This window comes from Grampus griseus, assembly GCF_964374135.1.
Source record: "Grampus griseus genome assembly, chromosome: 13".
In the NCBI taxonomy this organism is placed as follows: Eukaryota; Metazoa; Chordata; class Mammalia; order Artiodactyla; family Delphinidae; genus Grampus; species Grampus griseus.
In genome coordinates, this window is record NC_139007.1 from 79149491 (window position 1) to 79174378 (window position 24888).

Below are 24888 nucleotides of genomic sequence, written 5' to 3' on the forward strand. Positions count from 1 at the left end.
TGGACCCAGCCTCGCCACCCCAAGGTGGGACCACCAAGAGCTCCTCCATGGGGGCTTTTCTTTTTAAAAAGCATTTAACACCAATACATAAAATAAAAATCGCTTCTTGTCAGATGCATCTTTACTCAGGCCCCTGAAGAAATGTTTTCTTGTGCAGACAGTTCGTATTAATATGTCTCAAACCCAGAAGGAATCAGTCATAAACTTCAGCTTTGTGAGTTTGTTTACTCTGGGATGCAGAGAAAGACATCTTTTATGCATAGCCTAGTTTACAAGATGCCCAGGGTCAAAAGTTAACAAACTTTAGGAAAACAGTGTTTCATAAAAGAAGAGGAAAAAATAGCATACAGTATTCTGTTTTCCCATTCAAATGAGGAAAACAAAGGAGTAATCAGAACTATAATTTACGGGAAAGTATGCAGGCATCCATCTGCTTTTATTGAAGAAATATCCTGCAGATGTCGGGTCTGCTTATGAATCTGCCACTTTCTAGTTGAATAACTTCAGTGGAATCTCAATCTCTGATCAGTGCACTGGGTTCTACAGAACCACAAAATGTAATTATTTAATTGCTCTTTAGACACCTATTATTTTTATGTAGATGAGAGAGCTTTCAGCCTGAAGGCTGTTTTCTGGAGGTGATGTCTGAATACTAAATTCTGCTTTCCTTCCCACAGGTTCACAGCAAGCAGGATTCCTAAATGCTCTTAAGGACAGTCCTGCAAGATATCCTTTCTGGCTGTTGTTTTTTACAATGCTAACGTGTTAAGTATTGGACTGGCCACATCTACTCAATAACCTCTTCATGTGGTGCCTTGGCTTTCCTTTTCATAAATCGTGTTCCCTTTTCTTCTGTAAAGTATCCAGAGAACTCCCGAACACTCACTTGTGTGAGTAACAGCCTCTGAATGCTTGAACGTCGAAGTGACTCATTTAGCCTTGTTTAAATTGAAGTGCTCTTTCACTAGAAAACTAAGTGTGAATTCTTGCCCACCCCCAGAAACCCACACTGATTTGCGTTACAGCAGGTTGGTCTGGGGAGAAGTCAGGCTGAGTTCCAACTGGCTACACTTTGATCAGCGGGTGGTCCCTACGGAATATTTGCAGACGCCCCAGTGTGGGTGCCGTCTTGGTGCAGTCACCATGTGGGGGTCCTCAGACCCTCTGTGTTCATGGGCAGCACAGAATTTTGGCGGCTACTACAGATTCTGTAGTCAGCTGCTGATCTCTTAAAGAGGCACAGGGACAGATGAAGATGTACAGAGGCTCTTGGAGAGTACATTTCACAGGTATGTCCTGTCTTCTGTTAATGACCTAAGAAGCTAGAGTTAGCTAGAAGTTGGCCAGAAGGAAAGGTTGTGCTGGGAATGAAATTCTCAGCATCGGTGGCTGCTAAAAGCAGGTCCCATGGGAAATGCCTCCTTCGTCTCCCTGCCCAACCCTGCCAGGGGTAACCATCCTCCACCATCATCGCTTCTCTGTGTCCTTCGGTTTTCAAGGCATGTTGCTTTGGCATAGCTTACAGCCAAGCCTTGTCTTTTCTTCTTGAAGAAGAGGCTCGTCTAAGTCTTTCAGGATATCAGTTCCATCATGAAAACATGCTAGTCTTGTTAAGTTTTATGAATGCAGCTCAGAACCGGCACTGAGGTCTGGGCTGCCAGCTGGAATGCTTTCTGAAGCCTCAAGAGTGTGGCAGGCTTAGCCATCTCCCCTCCCCGGTCCCAGGCACCTGTGCCTTTCCTGAGGCCATGGGCCCGTGCTGGACGATGTGTGGCGATGGACGCGAGGGGCAGCTCTGCCAGAACGTCCTCTAGAGCACGCGTCTGCTCGTGCTCCTGGCTTGGCTGTGCTTATGGTCTGTGTAATCAATAGCATTGCGCTCCCCAGTAAGGGGAGTAGACAGACGCTGCTGAGAGAAGGAGTGACAGTGTGTTTCAGCGGTGTGCAAACTGTGCTGTTCATGTGGAAAGCGGACGAAGGAGAGAAATGCTCTTATTTGGTTCAGAGCAAATTTTAACTTATCTTCCCTTGAAATAGCATTCTCAGGTACAGGTAAAGAGTTTCTCCTGGGCTTCCCTGGTGGCGCAGTGGTTGGGAGTCCGCCTGCCGATGCAGGGGACACGGGTTCGTGCCCCGGTCCGGGAAGATCCCACATGCCGCAGAGCGGCTGGGCCCGTGAGCCGTGGCCGCTGAGCCTGCGCGTCCGGAGCCTGCGCTCCGCAACGGGAGAGGCCGCCACAGTGAGAGGCCCGCGTAGTTTCTCCTACGGCGCGGTTCCTGAAAGCTCCTGAGAATCGCAGCCACTGCCTTTCCAAACAGTGCTGTCATATCCAGGGCTGAGCCTCTCAGCCCACAGCCAGGCATTTCCCCTTTACAGGTGTTACCCAGGCGTATCCTCCACATTCAGAAGCTTGGCAGCTGCAGCTGTGGCAGCACAGCCTGCTCTGAGCGCATGGCAGGCCGCTGACAGCCTCCAGACACGGCTGCAGGGCACCCCGGCACATCCGGCCCAGGGCCTTCCCCAGCACGGCTCTGGCACGTGCCGGCTGTATTAGCTTCCTGTTGCTGTTGTAACGAATAGCCACAAAAAAGAGGCTTAAAGCCACATAAATTCATTATCACCCGGTTCTGCAGGTCAGAAGTCCAGTAGGCTCGGCTGATTTCTTCTCTGGGTCCCAGGCGGAAACCAAGGTGTCGCCAGCCTGGATTCTTATCTGAAGTCTCAGGGGAGAATCCTCTTACAGCTCATTCAGGTAGTTGACTAAACTCATGGGGTGTAGGGCTGAGGGCCCCTCTCCTTGCTCCGTTCCCTGACTCCTCCCTTTCTCTTCAAGGCCAGCAACAGGGGATCAAATCCCTCTCACGCTCTGAGTCCCCCCTGCCTCTAACGCTCATCTCTCTGCCCTCAGCCAGAAAGCCTCTCTGCTTCTGAAGAGTGGCCGCATCCAGACCGTTCAGGAAAATCTCCCCATCTCAAGACCAATGACCTTCGATCTACAGACTCCCCTTTGCCACGTGGATAATGTATTCACAGCTTCTAGGGATTAGGGCGTCTTTGGGGAGGCCATTGTCCTGTCAACCCCACAGGCCTTCAGGTAGGATGTACCCAGGAATCAGGCACTCAGGTGCAGGTGGGTTTGAGAGGATCTGTCTCTGAACCCATCCAGGAAGCTCACTAGACGTCACCAGGTCACTTCTTGAGTTGACTGTGAATTCCCTCCCTTCCCTTTCTGCCCTTTCTGTTAATCTAGGAGAGAGGGGATGGGAGACAAAAATGGATGGGCTTTAAAATACATATATATATATACACACACACATAAATATACACACACATATATATGTATATGTGTGTATGTGTATATATACATACATGTATGCACATATATGTGTATATATGTGTGTGTATACATACACATATAGAAGAATACACACATACACACACACATATATCTCCTGCCCTGAGTTCAGGTTGAAAATGCTAACAGAATGCCCCATGAGGTCCTTGTTGAATTAGCCGACCCTTCACAGTTTAATAGGTGAAGTTATTATCTAACTTTACTCCTGCTGACTGGGTCCCCACTTGGTTTTGTGGCACCTCCTGATCCAGTGTCAGGCTGGGCTCCTGCCTGGAAAAAGGTGACCTAAAGCTGAAGCCAGAATATCCCAGGGAGCTGCCCAGCAACATAGAGACCCTCTGATAAAACCACTCCATTTCTCTCTCGGAGAAAAGCAGAACGAAGAGCAAGGCGCGGGAGGAACGTGAAGAAAAGCTGCCGATAGGGAGGGAGGAGCGACACTCCCAACCTGGATCTTCTTTATTTATTTTTGGAAGTAGTGGAGAATTTCAGGAATGCCAGACACACCCGTAGGAAAGCAAAGTGCTGGGGGTTTTTTTGTTGTTGTTGTTTTTTGCGGTACGCGGGCCTCTCACTGTTGTGGCCTCTCCCGTTGCGGAGCACAGGCTCCAGACGCGCCGGCTCAGCGGCCATGGCTCACGGGCCCAGCCGCTCCGCGGCATGTGGGATCTTCCCGGACCGGGGCACGAACCCGTGTCCCCTGCATCGGCAGGCGGACTCTCAACCACTGCGCCACCAGGGAAGCCCAGTGCTGGGTTTTTAATTACAAAGCACAGAAACATTCTGTGTGTGCCTCTCCCCAGTCAATGGTGTGAAGACCTAAGGCCGTCTGTTCTGGCCACGTGTTTTCTGTTTAAATACATGCTTTGGGGAAGATGCCCTCTTATTGAGTGAGTCTGTTAAGAAGTGCTGAGTTCTGATGCTTTATCATAAATTCATATTCCAGAAGAAAAAGTATGCTTTAGTTTCTACTGGGTTGTGATGTATTTTTGAAAAAAGGAGTTCTGGTTATAAGGGATAACATATGCGTGATAAGTAAGGTTGGGTCCCGTCAGGATGCTATTTCTGGCTCCTGCTTTTCCTCTGGACACCCGTGTGGCTTTGGAGGCTCCATGGAGATAGCCGGGTGGAAACTTCTAAGGGGCGGCTTTTAGCTCCCGAGATGGGTGCGCTAACCACGGGGGCTGCTCAGGAATGGTATGGCCTGGGGAGGACCTGTCACAGGGACAGTGGCACTCCGAAAGAGGATGCATCCTGCTGGTTAGGGTGGGAGGAGATTCTAGCATCAGATAAACATTAAACTCAGTAGCTCTAAGCTCCCTTCTGCTGCTGAGGCCTTAAGAGTCTGGGAGTCTCTTTTGAGGTGGTCGATTTATGATGGATGAGACTGATCTGTGATGTTTCACACTCACAGAAGCCGTCCTCTGATGATGGCAGCGCTGCCCACGGCTCGTCCGCTCCGGACCTGCAGTCTGTGCAAGAATCTGCAAAGTACCAAGTTCTTAAAACAAGAGGAGGTTTTCTGGCTGAATTGCCCGAGCCCAGGAAAGTCCAGGGCAGCCTTTGCAAGTGACCCCTGCAGAGTGTTCTCGGGCAAGAAAATATATTTAAAATGCTTCAGTAGCCTCCAATCTGATCTCCTGACAATAATACAAAAATATTTTGATGACAAATGGGGGCACAGGCAAAGGTTTCTCACCGTGGATTTAATCTGCAAAATATCCAACTCAAAAAGGTGTGGTTGATGAAATGAGAGAGATTAGAAACAAAAATGCCTCATTAGCCAGGACTCCTTATCAGAAATACTGCCATGAATGATGGGAACATTGCTAAAGTAAAAAGCTCTTCATCAGGCCCGCATGCAACCAGCAGGACTTTATAGGAGAAAGGCATCAACCAGCTCATTCAGGAAGTGAGCCAGGTGTCCAGGGGACGGTGTCTAGTTCCAGCATGAAAGAGTTTGAGGAGGTTTGAGTGTTAGCTCTTCTCTAAATGTTTGATACAATCGCCTGTGACCAGCCATCTGGTCCTGGACTTCTGTTTGTTGGAAGATTTTTAATCACAGTTTCAATTTCATTACTTGTGATTGGTCTGTTCATATTTTCTATGTCTTCCTGGTTCAGTCTTAGAAGGTTGTACCTTTCTAAGAATTTGTCCATTTCTTTCAGGTTGTCCATTTCGTTGGCATAGAGTTGCTTGTAGTAGTCTCTCATGATCTTTTGTATTTCTGCGGTGTCGGTTGTAACTTCTTTTTCATTTCTAATTTTATTGATCTGAGTCCTCTCCCTTTTTTTCTTGATGAGTCTGGCTAAAGGCTTATCAATTTTGTTTATCTTCTCAAAGAACCAGCTTTTAGCTTCATTGATCTTTGTCATTGTTTTCTTCATTTCTATTTCTTTTGTTTCTGCTCTAATCTTTTTTTGTTTTGTTTTTTTGCGGTACGCGGGCCTCTCACTGTTGTGGCCTCACCCGTTGCGGAGCACAGGCTCCGGACGCGCAGGCTCAGCGGCCATGGCTCATGGGCCCAGCCGCTCCGCGGCATGTGGGATCTTCCCAGACCGGGGCACGAACCCGTGTCCCCTGAATCAGCAGGCGGACCCTCAACCACTGCGCCACCAGGGAAGCCCTCTGCTCTGATCTTTATGATGTCTTCCCTTCTACTGACTTTCTGGGAGGAGGTGGGAAGGAGACACAGGTGAGAAGGAGCGGACGGGGGCGGCGGGAAACGTCGTAAGTGGCTGTGAGTAGAACGACTGGCTCTGGCTCACTTGTGGGCACTGAGCAGGCCCTTCCCGGGCTGTGGTGGGGAAGAGGAAGGACGTTTGACCACCAGGGTCACCCTTGGCAAGAGCACGTCCAGCCTCGGAGCCCCATCCTCCATCCTCTTCTTCCTGCCCCCTCTCACCTCCCGTTTCCTGGGCTGGCTCCCCGTGACTGTGGCCATTTCTTTCCTTTCATCTCTGCATCAGAGAAGCACAGGCAGCGGGGTGCAGGCTTCTGGGGTTCAGTGAGAAGTGGGGTAGCTGCCTGGGCTTTCAAAGGCCCCCCTGGCCTTCCCCGGGGAAAGAGACAAAAGGAGAATCTTCTCCAAAAAGGGTGGCACTGGGTCTTCAGTCCACCCAGCCAGGCAGGTCCAACGAAGGAGGTCCACTCAGCCTCTGCTTCCTTCAAAATCATTATACTGAATGCCCACCACCTGGGCCCAAAACGTGCCAGGGTTACAAAGTCTAGAACGATCCGTCAGCCTTGAGCTTCAAAGCACATCAACCAGAGGCCAGAGGAACGATGAAGGACGGGGTGACTCACTCTTCTCAACGAGCATCTGTGGATGCCAGGATCTGAGCTCTGACTCTGGTTCCTACAAGCAGAATAAGTCTTAAGTGACATAAAAATGCCATAGCATGCACTGGAGGTAGGAGTAGGGTCCAAAAGGAGGCTGCATCTCCTGCAGGGAAGTCAGGAGGCTTCCACGGGCGGCAGGTGGCATTTGCACAGGGCCTGGAAAGGTGGAGTTCTAACAGGGACACGGAGGGGAGAAGCCTGGCGGGTGTGTATGGTGTGTAGGGGAGAGCAGGCCGTCTGGAGGGCTGGAGCCAGGCTTGTGTTCACTCTTTCACTCGGCAAGGTTAGCAGCGTGGGCGCCGGGAGCCCTAATGGTGTCAGCACCCGGATACTCTTACAGACACACACACACAGACACACACAGACACACACACACACACACACGGTGGGGATGGAGGAGGGTGCTAGGATGGCTGAGCCCTGACTGGGGCTGGAGGTCACGACCAATCACCCCCAGGAAGCAGGTCCCAACAGCACTGAATACCAGTGAAAGAGCGAGCGGCCTTCTTCCCCCGGACACCGGGGAACCAGCCATGATTTTTGGCAGGCGAATGACATAATCAAGCTGCTTTTTGTTCTTGTTTTGCCTTGAAGCATACTCACCTTGAAGCAAAGAACACGATGGAGTGAGGTAGTGAGGAGATGTTTGCAAAGGAAGGACCCCGAAATTGAAATCGGTGACAAGGGGACAGATCTGCGGGGAGATCTGCAGTCAGATAGGACCTGGGAGGAGAGGGGGAGGAAGGGGGGTCCGAACCCTAGGTGACCCGGGGAAAGGGGCACAGCAGAAAAGGGAGACAGCTAGCATTGGTTTGGGGAGAAATGAGCTTGATCTGAGCTACATGTACAAACAGAATCTAGGAGGTCGCACATGGAACCTCCACGTCAGCCTGGACTGTCTTTAGGGTCCTCTGTGGTTATTGCGTGATATATGGAAGCAGAAAAAAAACCGGGAGCTTGAAGCGAAATGTTCCAGCCTCTTAGGAAATGTCACTGGTCACACAGAGTCAGGGAAGCCACATGGCCGGGCACACCTCGCAGACTTCTGGGGTTCAGGGAGCTGAAGCCCCTCAGGAACAGGGCCAGCAGGGGGAGGGGACGCCTGCCCACTAACGGTCACTTCAGTGTAGCAGCATTAACGTCCATTTCAAAGGGTTACACTCATCTCTAATTATGGCATCGTTCAGCTCTCCCAAAACGAGAAGGACGATGGGTACCTCGGACGGTCACCGATTCTGCGTGGTGGAGGCTTTTGGCAGAACGCCTTTTTTGCCCCCAGTGTGCGCTTATTTCAAGGCACCGTCGACAGGCGCCCCCAGCCTCATGGGCATCGTTCTGTTTTAGTGGAATTTGGTAGAAGGCTTGGAGTCAGCCTGGGTGCTGTCAGAAAGGGGACACTGGGGGCCGATGGAAAATCCATGGGGGCAGGACAGGCCTTCACTAGCCCAGCTCTCAGGGCCTGTCCATCCTGGTGTCTGCTGGTGCTCAGGGAGCCCCCGGGAAACAGGTGGGACAAGTGCCCGAGGTCTCACAGCAGGACCTCACCGAGAGGTTAAGTGACCCCGATTCATGCTCGGTGACGCACTGACGTTTCCAGAGCTAGAACCCAGCCCCTCCACCCAGGGAATCGAGAGTCTTCCCCGCTGCCCCCGGCCAGGTGGATTGCGGGAGTTCTGTGAAGAATAAGCATAGATTAGATCTCAGAAGATCACAGAGTGGGAGAGGAGGTTTTTGGTTTTTAAAATCACCCAAGTGATACAAGAGCGTATTCTCACGGTAACAAATTTCAAATAGAAACGTCAGGGTAAAAAGGAAGCGTTGCTCTTGACTCGTCATCGTTCTGTAGGAGTTCTTGTCGGGTTTTGTGGGTCTTTACAGGTGATCCTCTCAGAGTTTAAATACATACATGTGTGCATGCACACACACACACATGTACAGTTGGGGGGACTGCTTTACCTAAAGGGATCATACATGCTCTTTGGATTGTTCTACAATTTGATTTTTAGATATTTCCTGAAGACGTTTCCATGTCAACACATAGATGTACACCATCCTCTTTTCAACTGTTTTATAGAATTCCAGAGTATAGATGAACCATAGTGTCTTCTTCTAGTGATGAGTATTTAGACTTCTTTTATTACTGCTCAGAAACTGAGGTAGTGGACTTTCTTGTATGTATCTCTTTGTGTACAAGTGTAAGCATTTCTCTAGGATTGACAACTAGATGTGGAGTCACTGAGTTAAAAGCTAAGTGTACTTTAAATATAATGTACCATAGTGTCCCCTAAAGATATTATACCAATTCATGCTCCATTTCTCCCCACCTTCACCCACACTGGAGTTGTCAGTGCTGTGATGTTTGCCGATTTGATGGGGAGAAAAAAATCGGTTTTAATTTCCATTTTCTGGACAATATTCAGCTGGCACGTATTTTCGTGACTGTTAGCCTTTTTTTTTTCTCACCTCAATGTGCCAGTTCAAACTCTTTGTCCATTTTTCAATTGGGCTGTTTCTTCTTTTCCTATTAACATGTTCTTTATATATAGTCTTAATAATAATCTTATAACTATCTTTTTCCAATATTTTTCTCCCAACCTATCACTTACCTTTTAACTTGACCTTTTTATACAAAAAAGTGTAATTTATTAACAAATTCAATCTGTAAATCTCATCCTACATGGCTCCGTACATCCTCACCCCAAAATGATGCAAGTATTTCCTTTATTTTCTTCTAATACCTTCCTATGTTGTTTCTTAAGTTTGGCGCAGTAATTGATCTGTAATAGAATTGTGTGTGTGGGTTGTGAGCTAAAGTTCTAACTTCATTTTTCCCGAATGTTGAGTGAAGTGTCCCAATACCACTTACTAATCTATTCTGGCAGTTCTCAAACTTTTGGTCTCAGAACTCTTTTGCAGTCTTAAAAATTATTGAGGGGCTTCCCTGGTGGCGCAGTGGTTGGGAGTCCCCCTGCCGATGTGGGGGACGTGGGTTCGTGCCCCGGTCTGGGAGGATCCCACATGCCGCGGAGCGGCTGGGCCCGTGAGCCATGGCTGCTGAGCCTGCGCGTCTGGGGCCTGTGCTCCACAACGGGAGAGGCCACAACAGTGAGAGGCCCACGTACTGCAAAAACAAACAAACAAACAAAAATTATTGAGGACCCCAGAGAGCCTCTGTTCATGTAGATTATATCTATTTCTATATACTGCGTTTAAAACTGAGAAATGTTTTTTTTTTTTTTTGAGAAATGTTTAAAACACAAGAATGCATAAGAGTGAATGAGGACATCATCTTTCATCACACAGCCTCCAGAAGAAGCCACCACGTGGTAGGATGAGAGTGAAGCTGGGAAATAATGTTTTGGTGATGATAGGAAAATAGTTCTGACCTGGAGGATACCCTGAAAGGATCTTGGGGACCCTAAGGTTCCACAGGCCACACTTTGAGAACCACCGGTCTATTCCTTCACCACTAATTTGAAATGCCTTCTTTACCCCCACATGCCCACGGCCTGTTTAGACTGTTCTCACCTTGTTTTGTTTACGAGAAAAGTCTTCTCCTGCTCCCACCTCCCTGATGTTGTTTTTCAAAATTCCTCACCTGTTCTTATACATTTCCTCTTCCTGATGAATTTGAGAGTCCTTTTGTCAAATTCCATTTTCAAAATTCCAGCTGGAATTTTGATTGGAGTTCTAGTGACTTCATAGGTTTAATTTGGGACAACTACACACCTCTATCTCCCAGTACATAAGCATTTAGGAGAAAGGATTTGAGAGACTGAAGGATGATGGTCCCATGATCCAGTCTGAAAGGTCCCAGAAACTTGATTTTCAAAGTGTGTTGTCATGTAAGTCATCGGGAAGTCAGCAGCCTCCACCCCAGACACAGTGGTGGGCCCTCTAATGACAGGGGCAGAAGCTGTAGTTTCTTATCTCCGTCTAAGGATTATAGGGTCATCTAATGATGAGGAAAATATACTGACAAGTTCCTGAACCTAAATATCTAAAAGGATTAAATGCTGATTTAGACCCTCAATCTAGAGGACAAAGGGTCTATCACTGAGATCTGCCCTTCCATCAAAGCTCTTCCTGTAAGTGAGCATTGCCTACCTTACTGTAACTTTTAGGGGGAAAAAAAAGAAAGAAAGAAAGAAAGAGATGATTACCAACAACATCTGTTTCTTATATTTTCAATGTCAGGACCCCAGACAGAGACCTAAAGCAGAGTAAGATGCAGGAGGACCCAGGGGTGCCTGGCTGGTGCCCACAGAGAAAGGCCCCTCAGCACCGTGCGGTGTGACCAGCCCCCTGGCCACACACGCCCAGTGCTCAGAGCGGAAGCACCCGAGGCAGAGCCTTGGACTCTGGCATTCCCTGGCCATTCTGGAATCCGGGGATTTTGGGTCGATGAGGAAACCCACATGAAATACAGACTTTTTAAAATAAACTGTAATCTAGATTTGGCACTTGGCAAAAAAGCCTGTCGCCAGCCTGATTGCTGGAATGTGGGGAGATGGGTGATGACATATTAACAGAGACAAGTTCTTCACCCAGGGGTGGCTCTAAGGCCGTGGGACTGATGGACAAGGTTGCATGTCACGGGCAGCCTCAGCCTTGCTGTTGTGAGCTTTGAGGCTCCAAAGTTAGGCCTGTCATGTGACACTCCGTAGCTTGGAGCCTTGGGAAGGGTTCTTTCTGTCCTAGAAGTCTGCAGACCAAGTTCCAGTTCTGTTCTGCCGTGAAGTGCGATGTGAGCTTTTATAAGTGGCTTGACTACTCTGGGCCTTAACCCTTCATTTTACATAAAATTTTACCTATTTGTAAAATGAAGGGATTAGGATAAATCAGGACATTTTAACTTGGGGTCCATGTGTATCCATGCAGAGGCATCAGGGGCGTTTTTAAGCCTCCTGAAATTATAAGGAAAAAAATGTGTTTATGTGCATTTTTTCTGAGAAAAGCGTAGGAACCCAACCCTTACCTCTCACCTTTTACGATTCTCCAAATCTGAGGTGCCCTCACCATTCTGCCCAATACTATTTCCATGTCCCTGCAAGGTCGTCTTCCCTTGCTTACCTGCCCACAGGCAAGCAGACCCCTGTACGCTGAGGGTGGGAAGCTTACCTTCCCCCACCGTCTGCTGTTCGGAGTGCCGGGCCAGGTGCCTAGAAAGGCACAGAGCAGGCACTTGTGGGATTGCGTGGAAACCCAAGGGAGGGGCGCCTGCCTGCCGGCATTTTTCAGTCTTTTTCAATTCCATAGTCATCTAGCGAGTACCTCAGTGTGCAGCACTTTGAGCTAGCGGCTGTGGGGAATCTAAAGCCATACTCTTGGCCACAGAGGGGGCTCCCTTTCTTTTTGGGGGGCTGGGGAGGAGACATGGAGGCTGGCAGTGGTAATGGCTGTGGTTTGGAACCCATCTCTGATGCAATAAACATCCAACTGCTTATTAAATTGGCTCCTACTGGAGTTGGCCTGTTTCCACTCATGTCTCTTTTAAAAAAAAAAAAAATCAGTAAGTGGGTTTTGATACATTAAAAAGAAATTTATGGAAAAAAAAGAAATTTATGTTTCTTAACTTACTATGGCGTAGATAATTTCAACGTCAAGCTATCGGGTCAGTGAGAAGATGTGTTGTTCAGATATTCGTACCTCTGTCTGAGAGTGAATTTGAGGGGGATGGACTCCTTAAGGTGCGATAGGTTCAAGAAACCCTGACAAGGAGGGTCCTGATCTCCCCCAGCAGAGGTTGGGGTCAGCCTAGAGCCACGTGTCCCTTAGCAAGAATTCAGAAAGGAATCGGCCCATGGCTTTTCTGTCCTACTGGCAGAGCCAGACTTCCAAGCTTCAAATCCCTGCTCTGCTATTTCTTAAACAAATTACTTAACTGCTTCCTGCCTCGGTTTCCCTATCGGTTAAGTGGGAATCACACTTCTCACTGGGTTGCTCTGAGGATTAAGTGAATTAATCCACATGAAGCTCTTGTTTTGTTTTGTTTGAATTTTATTTTATTTTTTTATACAGCGGGTTCTTACTAGTTATCCATTTTATACATGTTAGTGTATCTATGTCAATCCCAATCTCCCAGTTCATCACACGTGAAGCCTTTGGAACAGGACCTGACACACAGCCAGTGATGTCAGCCATTGTTACGAATGATGATGATTATTCCTTCAGACGTCCTGTGGGCGAGGCGGCAGCTGTAAGGGGAGAGGCGGAGGGGGCTGCATCTTCCATCCTACCTTGAATTCCTCACTTGGACACAGCTGTGAGCTAACAGTGAAACTGCATTCTGTTATTTATAAAATGTTACCAAGCACATGAGATATTAATATAGAACACTGCGAATTTGGGGGGTTGCTATAAACACTTAAAACTCCACATCCACTGGTAATAACGCCTCCTTTTGGAGGTAATCATGTAAGTGGCATCACAAAGGGAACAGCAGCCGCAAAAGGAACAGGAGATGCAAAGGGAGACGTAGCCACGTTAGATACCGTGGCCTCCTCCACTTTCACATGCCAGCTTTTACCTGGTTCACACGTGTGGATGTTACATGTGTTTTGACATGACCATCATTCTGCCTGGATTGTAAACTGTCGTTGACATCTAAGTATTTCCGAGACCGAAGTTGGGCTCTTCGTGTATTATTCAGTAAATAAATCTTTTGGTTCGTTCTTCATTCTCTCTTTTCTACCCTTGTTTCCATTCCATTTGTCACCTCCTCTTTGACCTTTCTGCCTCTTGTCTTTTCCTTCCAGCCTGTGCAAAGTCACTGCCAGTGTCATCCCCCTTTATACAACGCGGTTCTCGCGACGCAGGCTTCCCACTACTTCCTCATCATTTTCCCTGGGCTCCACTTCTCTGCTTTCAAGCCAGTGCGGGCAGAGCTCCCACGTGGCTGCTCCCCCATCTGTGTCCTCTTGGGTGGGGAGATGAGGCTGGGAGGGGGGGCGTCTGTGAGCCCCGACCTGTCAGGAGGCGGTTGAGAATGAGATCTTCTTTGCTACCTGGGCCACCATCCCTGTGTCCCCATGTGCAGCGAGGCCTCTGCCGTAACCGTTTGTCCCCCTGGGTAACCCTGGCAGAAAAGAAGGGCTGGTGGCAGCCCTGAGGAGGGGCCTGCTTCTCTGCATCTCCTCCCAACCCCTCCGTACTTATCCCCTTTTCCAGAATCCACCTCAGTCTTCCTTTTCTTGGTAGGTGCAGCTCCTCCTGCAGCCTGTTCACCTCTTTCCTCCGAGAGGACCGGGCAGCACTCCCACCCCCCAGGGGCACCCTGTGTTGGATCCGCAAGATCCCGCTGCTCTGCACTGTCTTCACCTTGGCCAGCTGGACATCCTCCTCTTGAGATGTCCTTTTAATTTCTGGGCGGGGCTTTTCTGAGGCCTTGCAGTTTCTAGAAATTTAAACCTTAGAAAGAAAAATACAGCATTTTTCCACTTTTCCAAGAGCAGACCCAGTGGTGTACCCCGAAGCTGAAAGTCAGTGAACAAGCAGGAAGTGCATTCGTTCCCCCTATTTTGTATGCAGCCCCACATGCCGGACAGTGGCATTTGTTAATCATGACGTGGCAGATGACGGTGCTGCACCGGATGATACATTCATTTCTCTGCTCTGAAGATAAATGATATCCAGTCCTGAAAAAAAAAATCAATGGTGATGTATTACAGCATGATCTATGGCTTCCATCCCTGGAAGCATTAGGAAAGCATGAGTATTTACTTTCTCTGGCCTGTAATTTATCAATGGAGGCTGCATGATGGGTATTTAAACTCCCAGACCTATGATGAATTATTTTTTCCTGAGAAACATCTTTATCTTGTAAATAGAATTTTATAAGTATTTGTGGGACAGGAATATTCTCTGGTCTTTTCAAATTGCCACACTCCTGGCTGATTTGTCTCGTCTGTTGAAGAATGCCAGGCTTTTTCTCCTTTGGTTTTAGTGCATCTTGTGGAACTCGAGACTCCCCATCACTCACAGTCTGGTGTGGAGCCAGGTTTTCTAGTTGCCTGTCAATAGCTGAGGACAGCCCTATGTGTCGGGGTGGGCTGAGGGGCTGGGAAAAGGTCCCCTAAGAAAAAATACCGCTCACCCTGATGCCACACCGAGAAATGGCCCCACCGGGTCAGAAGCCCATCCACAGTGGGGGCAGGCAGCCAGGGGGTGGAAGGGCCATGCAGGGAGAGAGAAAGCCAGGAAGATAAACCCCGCCTGGTCTCAGCCGCCCGAGGTCAGCCCTGCAAATGACTGTCACAGCCTCAAATCGGGTCGAGAGGGAAACCTGTCAGTGCTATAGTCCCAGCTTTCAGAAGCCAAAGGTAGAGCCTGTGATTGAAGTGATGTTCAGTATTGGGTCCATTCATCAAAAGCCTGGGCCGCTGCCAGCTCCAGCCAGCGTGCTTCCTGGTTTTGCTGCTGCCGCCTTTGGCTACACAGTGAGTCATGAGGAAGGGGCCAAGGTCGGGTGGGAAGGACAGTCAGAGGAACTGTCAGCCATGAGAAAGGAACGAGACCTGTTCAGGGAGCCCACCGATCACTTAACTGAGCACAAACGCTGTGCCGTGAAGGAGAATGTGGCCTCGTGCCTGCCCCTGAGGGTCTCCTTTGGCTACAAGACCACTGATGCCAGGCTAGGTGGACGCAAGGGCCTGAGTGAGGGCCTGGGGGCGGGTTCTGTCCAAATCTCAGTCATCCAGCTCCCTGGGGCCCTAAGAACGTCACGGTCCTCCTGGTTCACCTCCTTGACTCCGGGTACTGTGCTGGAGGCCGTGGTCTGCTTCTTCTCCGTCTGGTCCATCGTGGGGCTCTCGGGTTTCCACACGTACCTGATCAGCTCCAACCAGACCACAAATGAAGACGTAAGTTCCTGGTGGGGTGGGACGCGGGCATGTTCTTTCGTGGGAAATAGAGAAAGAAGAGGTGAGGGGCCCGGGCTCCCTTTCCAGATGGGAGCCCCTGGGAGCAAAGAGCCTGCACGGGAAGCATTTTCCGACATCAGTCTCCAATTTCTCTATTGCGAATCTCCGAACTGTCCTGCTCTCTGACCACGTCACTTAGATACTAAGATCGGCTGAGTGACCCCCCAATTCCAAGGCCCGAGGAGGGATTCTGTTCTATTCCTTTGCAATAATTCTATCAGCAACTTGTCACCCTGCCCCGATGAAGAGAGACCTCACAGGCTGGCCTCTCTCAGATAACGGCTCCATTTCATTTTGGGAGGCAATCGCACTGACCCAAAGTTTAACTTTTTATCCAGGATTATCTGCCTGTACTTAATGCAGATGGAGAGGAAATACAAAACCAGAAAACGTAATGCTGGAAAATGTTTCTTCGTGAGCCTGGTCCTTTTTGCTCTGAATATTTGGATTCTGACAGAAGCCTCTATCAGTACATGAATTCAATGTCTCAGAATTAGGTTGCCTCCGAGACTTGAGAAAAACCAGTGCTGATGAGATAGATGAGTTCCGAGAATGTTAAGACAGCTATGTGTATGTGCTAACTGAGAACACGAGAAATACCCTGCAGAATTATTCTGCAATGTGGTGAGACTGAATTCAGGCCATAAATGCGCAATTAAGGACTTCCCTGGTGGTCCAATAGGTAAGGCTTCACCTTCCAGTGCAAGGGGTGCGTGATCAATCCCTGCTCGGGGAGCTAAGATCCCACGTGCCGCGTGGCCAAAAAAAAAAACAAAATATAAAGCAGAAGCAATGCTGTAACAAATTCAATAAAGACTAAAAAAAAAAAAATAGTCCACATCAAAAAGTCTTTTTTAAAAAAATGGGCCATTAGGGGAGGTGTGTTACTCCTCTCTGCTACCATCCATTTCATGACTATTTAACACACTAAACGTAGCATCAAGGAATCTCCACTGGCTCATGTGAGCTGCCTTTTAAGTACCATGTGGTAGAAATAAGAGACTATTTTCCCCAGAGAATGTTGTTTCTCCCCGGTCTCACCTGCTGTTTGGGGATATTTCCAAGTTTGGGGTTAATGCCAGTTTTCCTTGAGAAAAAACCTCCGTTTCTTCTGCTGAAGAAATGAGTAAAGATCATTGCATTCTTTACAGGCTTCTTCTGATCGGCCCAAACTGTGACATTGGTGTGATGGATACTGTGTCATTGACTATCCTTTTCTTTCAGATTAAAGGATCTTGGTCAAATAAAAGAGGTAAAGAGAATTACAACCCCTACAGCTACGGAAATATCTTTACAAATTGCTGTGTTGCCCTGTGTGGGCCCATTTCTCCAAGGTAAGATTCAGATGGCACGATGCCCGATAACAGACCTGGGGAAGCACACACCCTAGTGTGTTAGCGCAGGCCTCGGGCAGCAGTGACCTGGCCGGCGGCAATGACCGCCAGCCAGGTCAGCACGCCGCTCTGTGCTGCGGAGACGTGGCCTTAACGATGTAGAGATCTGGCTTGTGTTATGCTTGGCATAACTTTCTACTGAATTTGTGTCAAGTTTGGGGAAAATCCCCTCAGGATCAAAACAGGGACACTGAGTCAGGTGACCCCATGAATCATTAGATGATGTTGAACATCCAGCTGTCATGAGGGAGCAGGACACAAGGTAGGAAGCAATTAGAAAGCCTGTAGACATAAGTGCTAAGAGCTGAGTTGTGCAGAATAGAAACGCTAAAATAGTTCAGAGGGAGAGATCCGTGTGGGCTGAAGCAGTGGAGATTGTGGTGATGATAAGACAGCAGTCCTGTTAATAATGGCCATGGCTGACATTTACTGGATAGTGTTAGGCTCTGTTTTATGTGCTTTACGTGGATTAACTTTTAAAACCTCACTCTGTACCTATGAGGTCGGTACTATTATATCCCATTATATGGAAGAGGAAACCAAGGCACAGAGAGGTTAAATAACGTGCTCAAGATCACACAGGTGGTAAACGCTGCCTGGTCAGGACACAAACCCAGGCGTCTGACGTCAGAACCTGTGTGTGTCAATGGTAGAAGCTGCCTCCTAGTCTTGATTATTCATGAGTTACGCTCTTGTAGAATATTTCCAACAGATTAGCCAAATCAAACATTATTTGCTAAGCAAGTTTTCCAGGTTTCTAGAATGAGTTTCCAAGCCTTCCTTGCTTTTGGCCTCTAACTGTGTACATGGAGAGAAACCACAAAAGCTACTGGCTCGTGTCCGCAGCAGCCCCGCTGTGCACTTAGAGCTGCACGGTCAGTCATCACTGACTTGTGCTCATGGAACACAAACTGGGTTTGATCGTCAGCCTCAGTGAAGCTTCATTAGGGAAGGAAGAGTGATTCCCTCCCCCACCCCGCCCCCCAAAATAGCAAACACATATTCCAAGGCCATTTATTGATTGGTACTGGATTATAGTTCCTGGTGCCATTGGGTAATTAGAAATTGATCATTTTCCAGTTTGGGTCTAGAAAGTTGGGAGCCCAGTGTGCCACTCGTCCTGAATTTGGGGCCCTCGGGGGCCCCTGACCTGCCCCTCCCAGGCCTCCTCTGAGGAGGGACAGCAGGAAGGGACAGCCAAGGGCTCTGGACGGAAGGGCTGCCTCAGGCCAGGGCGTCCGTCATGCCTGGAGGGTGCCCGTCATGCCTGGAGGGTGCCCCTCCCCCAAGAGAGCTCCAGACTCACCCAGGAGTCCCTCTTGGGGCTCTTTAGGCCAGAAAAACCCTCTGGAAATGCTTGTTTTTTCACAGTTTAGCTTTGTGTTTCCTCCTGGTGTGTGTTTATTTATTATGGTGTGTGTGGATAGTGGGGACAGGCCATGAAGCACAGAGTAGAAGAGGCAAAAGAGACATGAACAAGCATCTTACCCCGTCTCTGAAATAGACACCTGAATCTGGGAAAGGAATATAGAAGTCTCACGTTTTGCCCGAATCTCTTTTCCCGTTCCCAAGTCTTTGATTTGCATTTGGCGCCATTCTGTGTTGTTTATAGATCAAGTCTTATCATGGCGAAATTATTTCTTCCACAACTGGATTAAATTTGCTGGTTTGGCTAAGCTGAGGCTGTATTCTTTCCAAAATCCAAGTCCCCCTGGATGGAGCATTTCTCAGGGACGGCCCTCCCCTCGGAAGAGCTTGACCACTCGAGGGTTTGTGCAGGAAGATGGGGCGCTGCCCTCTCTCGCTTGCCCACAGGTTCCCAGAGCTGGCCTGGGCAGAAGTGGGCAGGGTCATGGTGTCTGTCTTCGCTGTTCCCTCCTGTCACCCTCCTCGCCCTCTGCTGTCTCTGCCCTGCCTCACCCAACCCCTGTGCACCAAAAGAGCACCAGGGCCTTGCACGGGCATCCCAGACAGGCTGAAGAATGAGCAGTGTCCCTCGCCTCAGACAGGGACTAAGCACCACCTGTGTGCCCAGCGCCATGTGCCTGGGGTGCCTCTAAAGCATTCTTAGTGTGACGATGTACTCACAAGGGAGGGAGAGGGTGTCTTCAAGATTCCCCGTGAGAGCCATGGAGCACGGGGGCAAAGACCCGTGTCCCGTTCCCTGCAGTGTCCCCAGAGTTGGGGGGGGGGGCAGCAGGGTGGGAACAGCCAGGTTTGGGAGGGGGTCCTCAGAATGGAAGATTGGAAAGACAGAAAGTCCCAAGGTGTGGTCAGGGTCAGGCCCTACGGGCTGGTGCTGTGGGTCAGCCAGTCGTAAGAATTCACTCGGCTGCTGTCACTGAGCACGTGCTGTGTGCTGGGGTCCAGGGATGCGCCTGAGAGAACGTCAACAATACAGGTCTGTCCAGGGCAGGTCTGCACAGGGGGAAGGGCTGGGATGGGGTCGGGGTGCAGGTTCCATGGACACCTGGCAGGGCTTCCCAGAGGAGGGGGATGTAAGGTATGAACCATTCTAAAGGATCAGGAGGAACTGGGGAAAAGGAATTGTGGGAGGAGAGAAGGGACAGCATGTGCAAAGGCCCAGAGGTGAGAGGAGAGCCCGGCTTGTCAGAGGAGGAACTGGGGGAGTGAGGGGGGTCCTGGGGGGCAAGGCAAGAGATGAGGTGAGCTTAGGAGGGGCTCGAGGGCCATTCTGAGGGCCAGAAAGAGGCTTGGGGCAGAGTGTTACAGTCTTGGGTGCGTGGCTGAACAGGATGAACGCATGGGAAGCAGGCCGAGAACAACTTTTTCTATAATCCCTGCTGTCCCACTCTTTTGATGACCTAGTTCTTTTTCTGCTCCTGGATGAAATCCCCTGCAAGTCCCTTAATTTCTCCTGTCAGCTGGAAAAAAAAAAGACTCGGGGCACTTTCATTTCCTCCAAAATAGTGTCATTTCAGTGAACCGGAACTTCAAAGTTCAGTGTAAGTTAACATTTTCCACCCCTTCATCCCTACCAGGGCTGGGATTTCAGCATACCTTTGGGAGCAAACAATTTGACCCCCAGCATGCCCCTTTGAGCCAGCTACACACCAGCTCTCTCCCAGGGACTGAGCCTGGCCCCACCCCTGGATCTCATCATTGGCAGGAGCGGGTGACCCCTCTCCCCAGGACATCCTTCTTTGCCCTTTCCTTCGCTCTTTGACACCCTTGAAGGTGGCCGCAGACTTGGTCTGAGAATCCCTTTGACGGTCCTGCATGGGGATCCAACACCTCCCCTTTGGAGGATGGAGGTTCTTGTAGCCTCTTGTTTTTTCTAAACCTCAGGGGATTTGACTGAAACTGAAGCAGAGTCCCACTTCCAGATCCTGTCATAAGTATTTTTTTAATGGCTTGTTAGTCTGTCACTGGAAGACCTGAGGTGGTAGCTGTGATGATAACGCGTATCTTCTGAAAGCCGAGCTGACACGTGGAACAGCCTTCAGCCGCCCGGGCCCCGCCCCCAGGAGGAGGAGCGTGTGGGCACGTGCATGTGCTTGGGGCGTCCCTCAGAGGCCCAGCCCCACCCCACGGGAGGCCAGGGCGGGAGCCCCACTTAGTGGCCGAACCTCCTGTTGCCCCTTGCAGTTCTGTCCTTAGACCCGGGGTCAACACGGAGTCTTCACTCAGGGAGGAAATAGGCAAAAACCCTTTTGATGGCAAAGGAATCTTCACCCTCACCTCCTACCTGGGCAACAGTGCCATAGAGTGAACACAGAAACATTGTTCAGGAAACTTGTCGGTGGGAGACCGAGGACCCGTTTTTACTCGCTCAGTCAGAAGCGTTTGCTCAGCACCCGCTGCGGGGCAGCTGTGGAGGTAATGATGATGAAGAAGACCCCGTTTCTGCCCTCGTGGTGCTTACGCTTCGTGACAGGCGCACACGGAAACACGTGGAGCCAGCGTGATGTGATACGGCGCCCACGGCGCTCCGAGGGCGGGCCAGAGGGGCCAGATCCTCCGGGACAGGTGCCGTGGGGGAGACGAGATGAAGCCTGCCCCCGGGGGCCTGCGGGCTGCTCCACAGAGGAGTCACTCGTATAGATCACTGTGACATCAGGCCAGCAGTGGCATGTACCAGCAGGAGGATCACAGGCAGGGCTGAGAGAAGCCAGATGAGGGAAGAAAGCGGATATAGGGCCAAGAGCAGGGGCTGGAGGCCGAGAAGAATGGACAGCGGACGGGAAGGGAAAGTGACTTCGGGCAATTAAAAGCCACAGCCTGAACAGAAACAGAGACGACAAAGCAGAGAACGCACAGCGGGTGCGTGGCTTCTGCTCCCGGGCAGAGCACTGGCGCGTAGTAGGTGCTCAGACGCGCTTGTTGAAGGAATGAAGCCGTGAATGCCGTGTGTGACAAGATGTGGATTTGAGGCCGGAGAGGAAGGTTGGGGACAGGTTGTGTGAGGCCTGAAGGCCGAGCAAGGGGGTCTGGGCTCCGATGGCAGGTGATGGAGGCTGTGCAGGCAGGAGGGGTGACGTGATCAGGACGGGGACGGAGTGCGGGGCCTGCAGCAGGTGGCAGGGAGGGAACAGATGCTCCAGGCGTTTCTAAGGGCAGAAGTGGTAGACTCTGGAGCCTGACCACACATGAAGGCGAGCAGAGGTGTATTCTGAAGCGCCTTGGGGGCCCGTCACAGAAAACGGACCCCCGAGATGGAAATTAAGAGAACGTTGTCGGTGTTTTGGGCTTTTTATTCGCTCTCTGACCTCTGCATTGTTCTGTTTTCTCTTGCAGCCTCATTGACAGAAGAGGGTACATCCAGCCTGACACCCCACGGCCAGCCGCACCCTCCAACGGGATGGCCGCGTACGGGGCCACACAGTCACAGAGTGATACGGTAGGACCTGCAGCGCCCCACAGAGGCTTCTCTCCCACATCTGTGTTCACTGACCTGTAACAGTCAGTCACCTAGAAAGCTTCCCGGGACACCCCTGGGCTGGCAGGCTCAGAGAGGGCAAGGAAGCGTTAAATTAAGGCGATATCCGCCGAAGGCTTACGCCCCCCGCCCAACAGGTGGTCAGTTTGTTTGGGGTTGTGTCGGGGAGCTACACAACATCTCTTCCAGAAACAACTTGAGGCAGCTTGCTCTGGAAAGCCCCTCACACAGAACCGGGCTGCTGTCTGGGGTGAGCGAGAGCTGCCCCAAGCAGGGCTGGCTGTCTGGCGAGTCCCCGAGTCCCGTGCCGTCCCTTTGCCTCAGTCTGCACCCGCTCCCTCAGCCCCTCTTTAAATGTGCAGCGGACTCTGCTGCCAGGCCTCCCCACTTTCAGCCAAAACCTTAGATCAGCCATGCACACCTCAGTGCAAATAATCAGACAAGCTGTTCATTCACTGACAGCAAAAACTGACTGGTGCCTCTCCAAAGAGGTCCCTGGGTCACGCTTCTGTGGAGGTGTGGGACGGATGCTTTGTTTTCACTCTGCACCTGGGAGACGGGGCAGGGACGGAGTCTTTCCATGGGCACCTGAGCTCACAGTCTGGCTGGCCCCGACCATCAATGCCTTAAAATTCTTCAGTGGTCTGTAAGTCAATGGCCTCTCTTTATCAGGAACAAATTCCCCTAAAGAAGTGTTTCTGAAAGGGACCCAGTCTTGTGGCCCACTGTTTGCTCTCTATAGACCTGAATCACCCACAACAGAGTCCATGACAAACAGGCCAGGACAGCAGAGTGGGTTCAGAAAAGAGGCTTTGACAGTCCAGGACTTGGAGATGGAGCTGATGTGGAAATCTGGGAGCAGGGAGCCAGGGATGCCTCCTGCCTTTCAGCTTGGTGACAAGATGACCATACACATCACCAACAGGAGATATAAAAGGAGGTACCAGTTAGGGGGAAGCTGATTTCAATATGTAGAAATGGGGTACCCTCGGATGCCTGGGGATAGGGGGAGGTGCCCTGCAGGTTGCTATATAGAAAGCTCGGGGAAGGTTTGCTTCGCCGTACTTAGGAAGGAATGACATGGTTGGTAGAAATTCACTTTGAAATACTGGAGATGTGAATCAATTTTATTAGTTATCCTAGAGTCCAGTCGATCTAGCATTTAAAAAAACTGTAAGACATGCTCCTGTTTGTCATCCGAGATATTAATCTGATTTCATCTCACATGCTGGAAGATTTTTTTTTTTTTGCGGTACGCGGGCCTCTCACTGTTGTGGCCTCTCCCGTTGCGGAGCACAGGCTCCGGACGCGCAGGCTCAGCGGCCATGGCTCACGGGCCCAGCCGCTCCGCGGCATGTGGGATCTTCCCCAACCGGGGCACGAACCCGTGTCCCCTGCATCGGCAGGTGGACTCCCAACCACTGCGCCACCAGGGAAGCCCCTGGAAGATTATTTTTTGAAATCAGCATTTATTATCTTTTGCTAACTTTCTCTCCACCCATGCCTGCCAATTCTGCCCCCATCAGGTCAAGTTTCTTTATCTAATTGGATACTACTAGTGAGGATAATAGAACAGGATAATTATGGAAGACAATGGAAGGAAAAGCTTTGCAAATGGACAGATTTAAGTACAACTGAACACAGCAGGGAAAGGCAGAGAGCTGGGATGTGGGATCAGAGAGCCTGGGCTTGCAGTGACTGACTGGGGGCTGGGTGACCTTGGCAAGTCACTTCATCCCGAGAGTCTTAAGTTCCTAAACTGTAAAATGAAGAAGGGGATAATGATGTTCACCTCCCTCCCATCACCACTTTATAACAAAGGGCCTGGCACATAGTAGGTGCTGGTTAAACATTCAACTGAATGTATTTGAAAGTTCCCCTCACAGGGGCTTGCTCAAGGGAAGTTCTGAATAAATATTAGTTTGTTCCTGTCTTCCTTTCCTCATTCCTGTCTTCCTCCAATTTTGTCAACATCTGCAAAAGGCTCCACCTTGAATGTGGAACTAGGAACTAGAGGGAAGGAGTTCCCTTTGATGCAGTGACATGGCAACATGGCTTCATGAAGTGATGGCCTTGGTAGGATCAAATTAACCCATGGGCCAAGAGACAGGACATGGTCATTTTACCCACTAGACACCACAGGCAAAGCACCTGTGTGCTTTTCTGGGGAGTATGAAAAATTTTAAGTCCTGAAAAAAAATTATGAGCTCTGAAACATGAAAAGAAAACAGCAAAATCAAAATTAATAAATGTTTAATGTCTATGAGACCCATGAATATGTCAACTTCATTAATTGTTAAATTTAGCTTTCATCAAAATTTCATTACATCTTAGAAATGATTTGTAGGTTGGGTTTTTCTCACTTCATAAGAATTCCCCAGCACACATGTGATTACAGAGAAATCATTACCAATTATAAAGCAGTGAGTTGCCTGTAGACAGATCAATTTAAAAGCTAACTGCCTGGGGCGCCCTGCGCTTCCTGTCTTGCCATGCTGCCTGTGTTAGGGGAAACCCAGGTTTCCACTGGGCTTAAGGCTGGGGGAACTCTTTTTGGTCCCAAGGCGCCTACCCACTGCTGGGAGTGCCCCCAGTACGTCAGAACGTGTTCAGGAGAGGCAGGAGCTGAAAGCTGTTTGGGGAAGTAAGATGAGATATGTTCTTCATGGTCCCACAAGCCAGAACTGGGACCGGAAGGTGGGCCCGGGAGACAGATGGTACTCAATCCAAGAGGGGAATGCCCAACACCCAGAGCTCATGGCAGACGGGAGCCCCTGCCGCAGAGGTGTTCAGGCTGGGGGAGGTGGCACCCCCAGCAACATGGCCACAGAGGAGTCAGCACTGGCGGGAGGGCTGGACATTGACCCTCAGGGTTCCTTCCAACTCAGAGCCTGTCATCCAGGCCACCGGCCTTGTCAGCAGGGCAACATCACTGTGCCAGATAATGGTCCATTCTACTGTGCACTTACGGCCAT

At 49.9% G+C, this 24888-nt stretch overlaps 1 protein-coding gene across 1 annotated transcript in view; it reads left to right on the forward strand.

Moving 5' to 3' along the window:
- Positions 1–24888, forward strand: part of ZDHHC14 (zDHHC palmitoyltransferase 14) — a 275705-nt gene that overhangs the window by 238530 nt on the left and 12287 nt on the right. Inside the window, exons 5-8 of the mRNA XM_082668602.1 lie at positions 678–726; positions 15457–15559; positions 16844–16953; positions 21772–21874. Coding sequence (XP_082524728.1) covers positions 678–726; positions 15457–15559; positions 16844–16953; positions 21772–21874 — 365 coding nt within the window. The remainder of the gene's footprint in view (positions 1–677; positions 727–15456; positions 15560–16843; positions 16954–21771; positions 21875–24888) is intronic.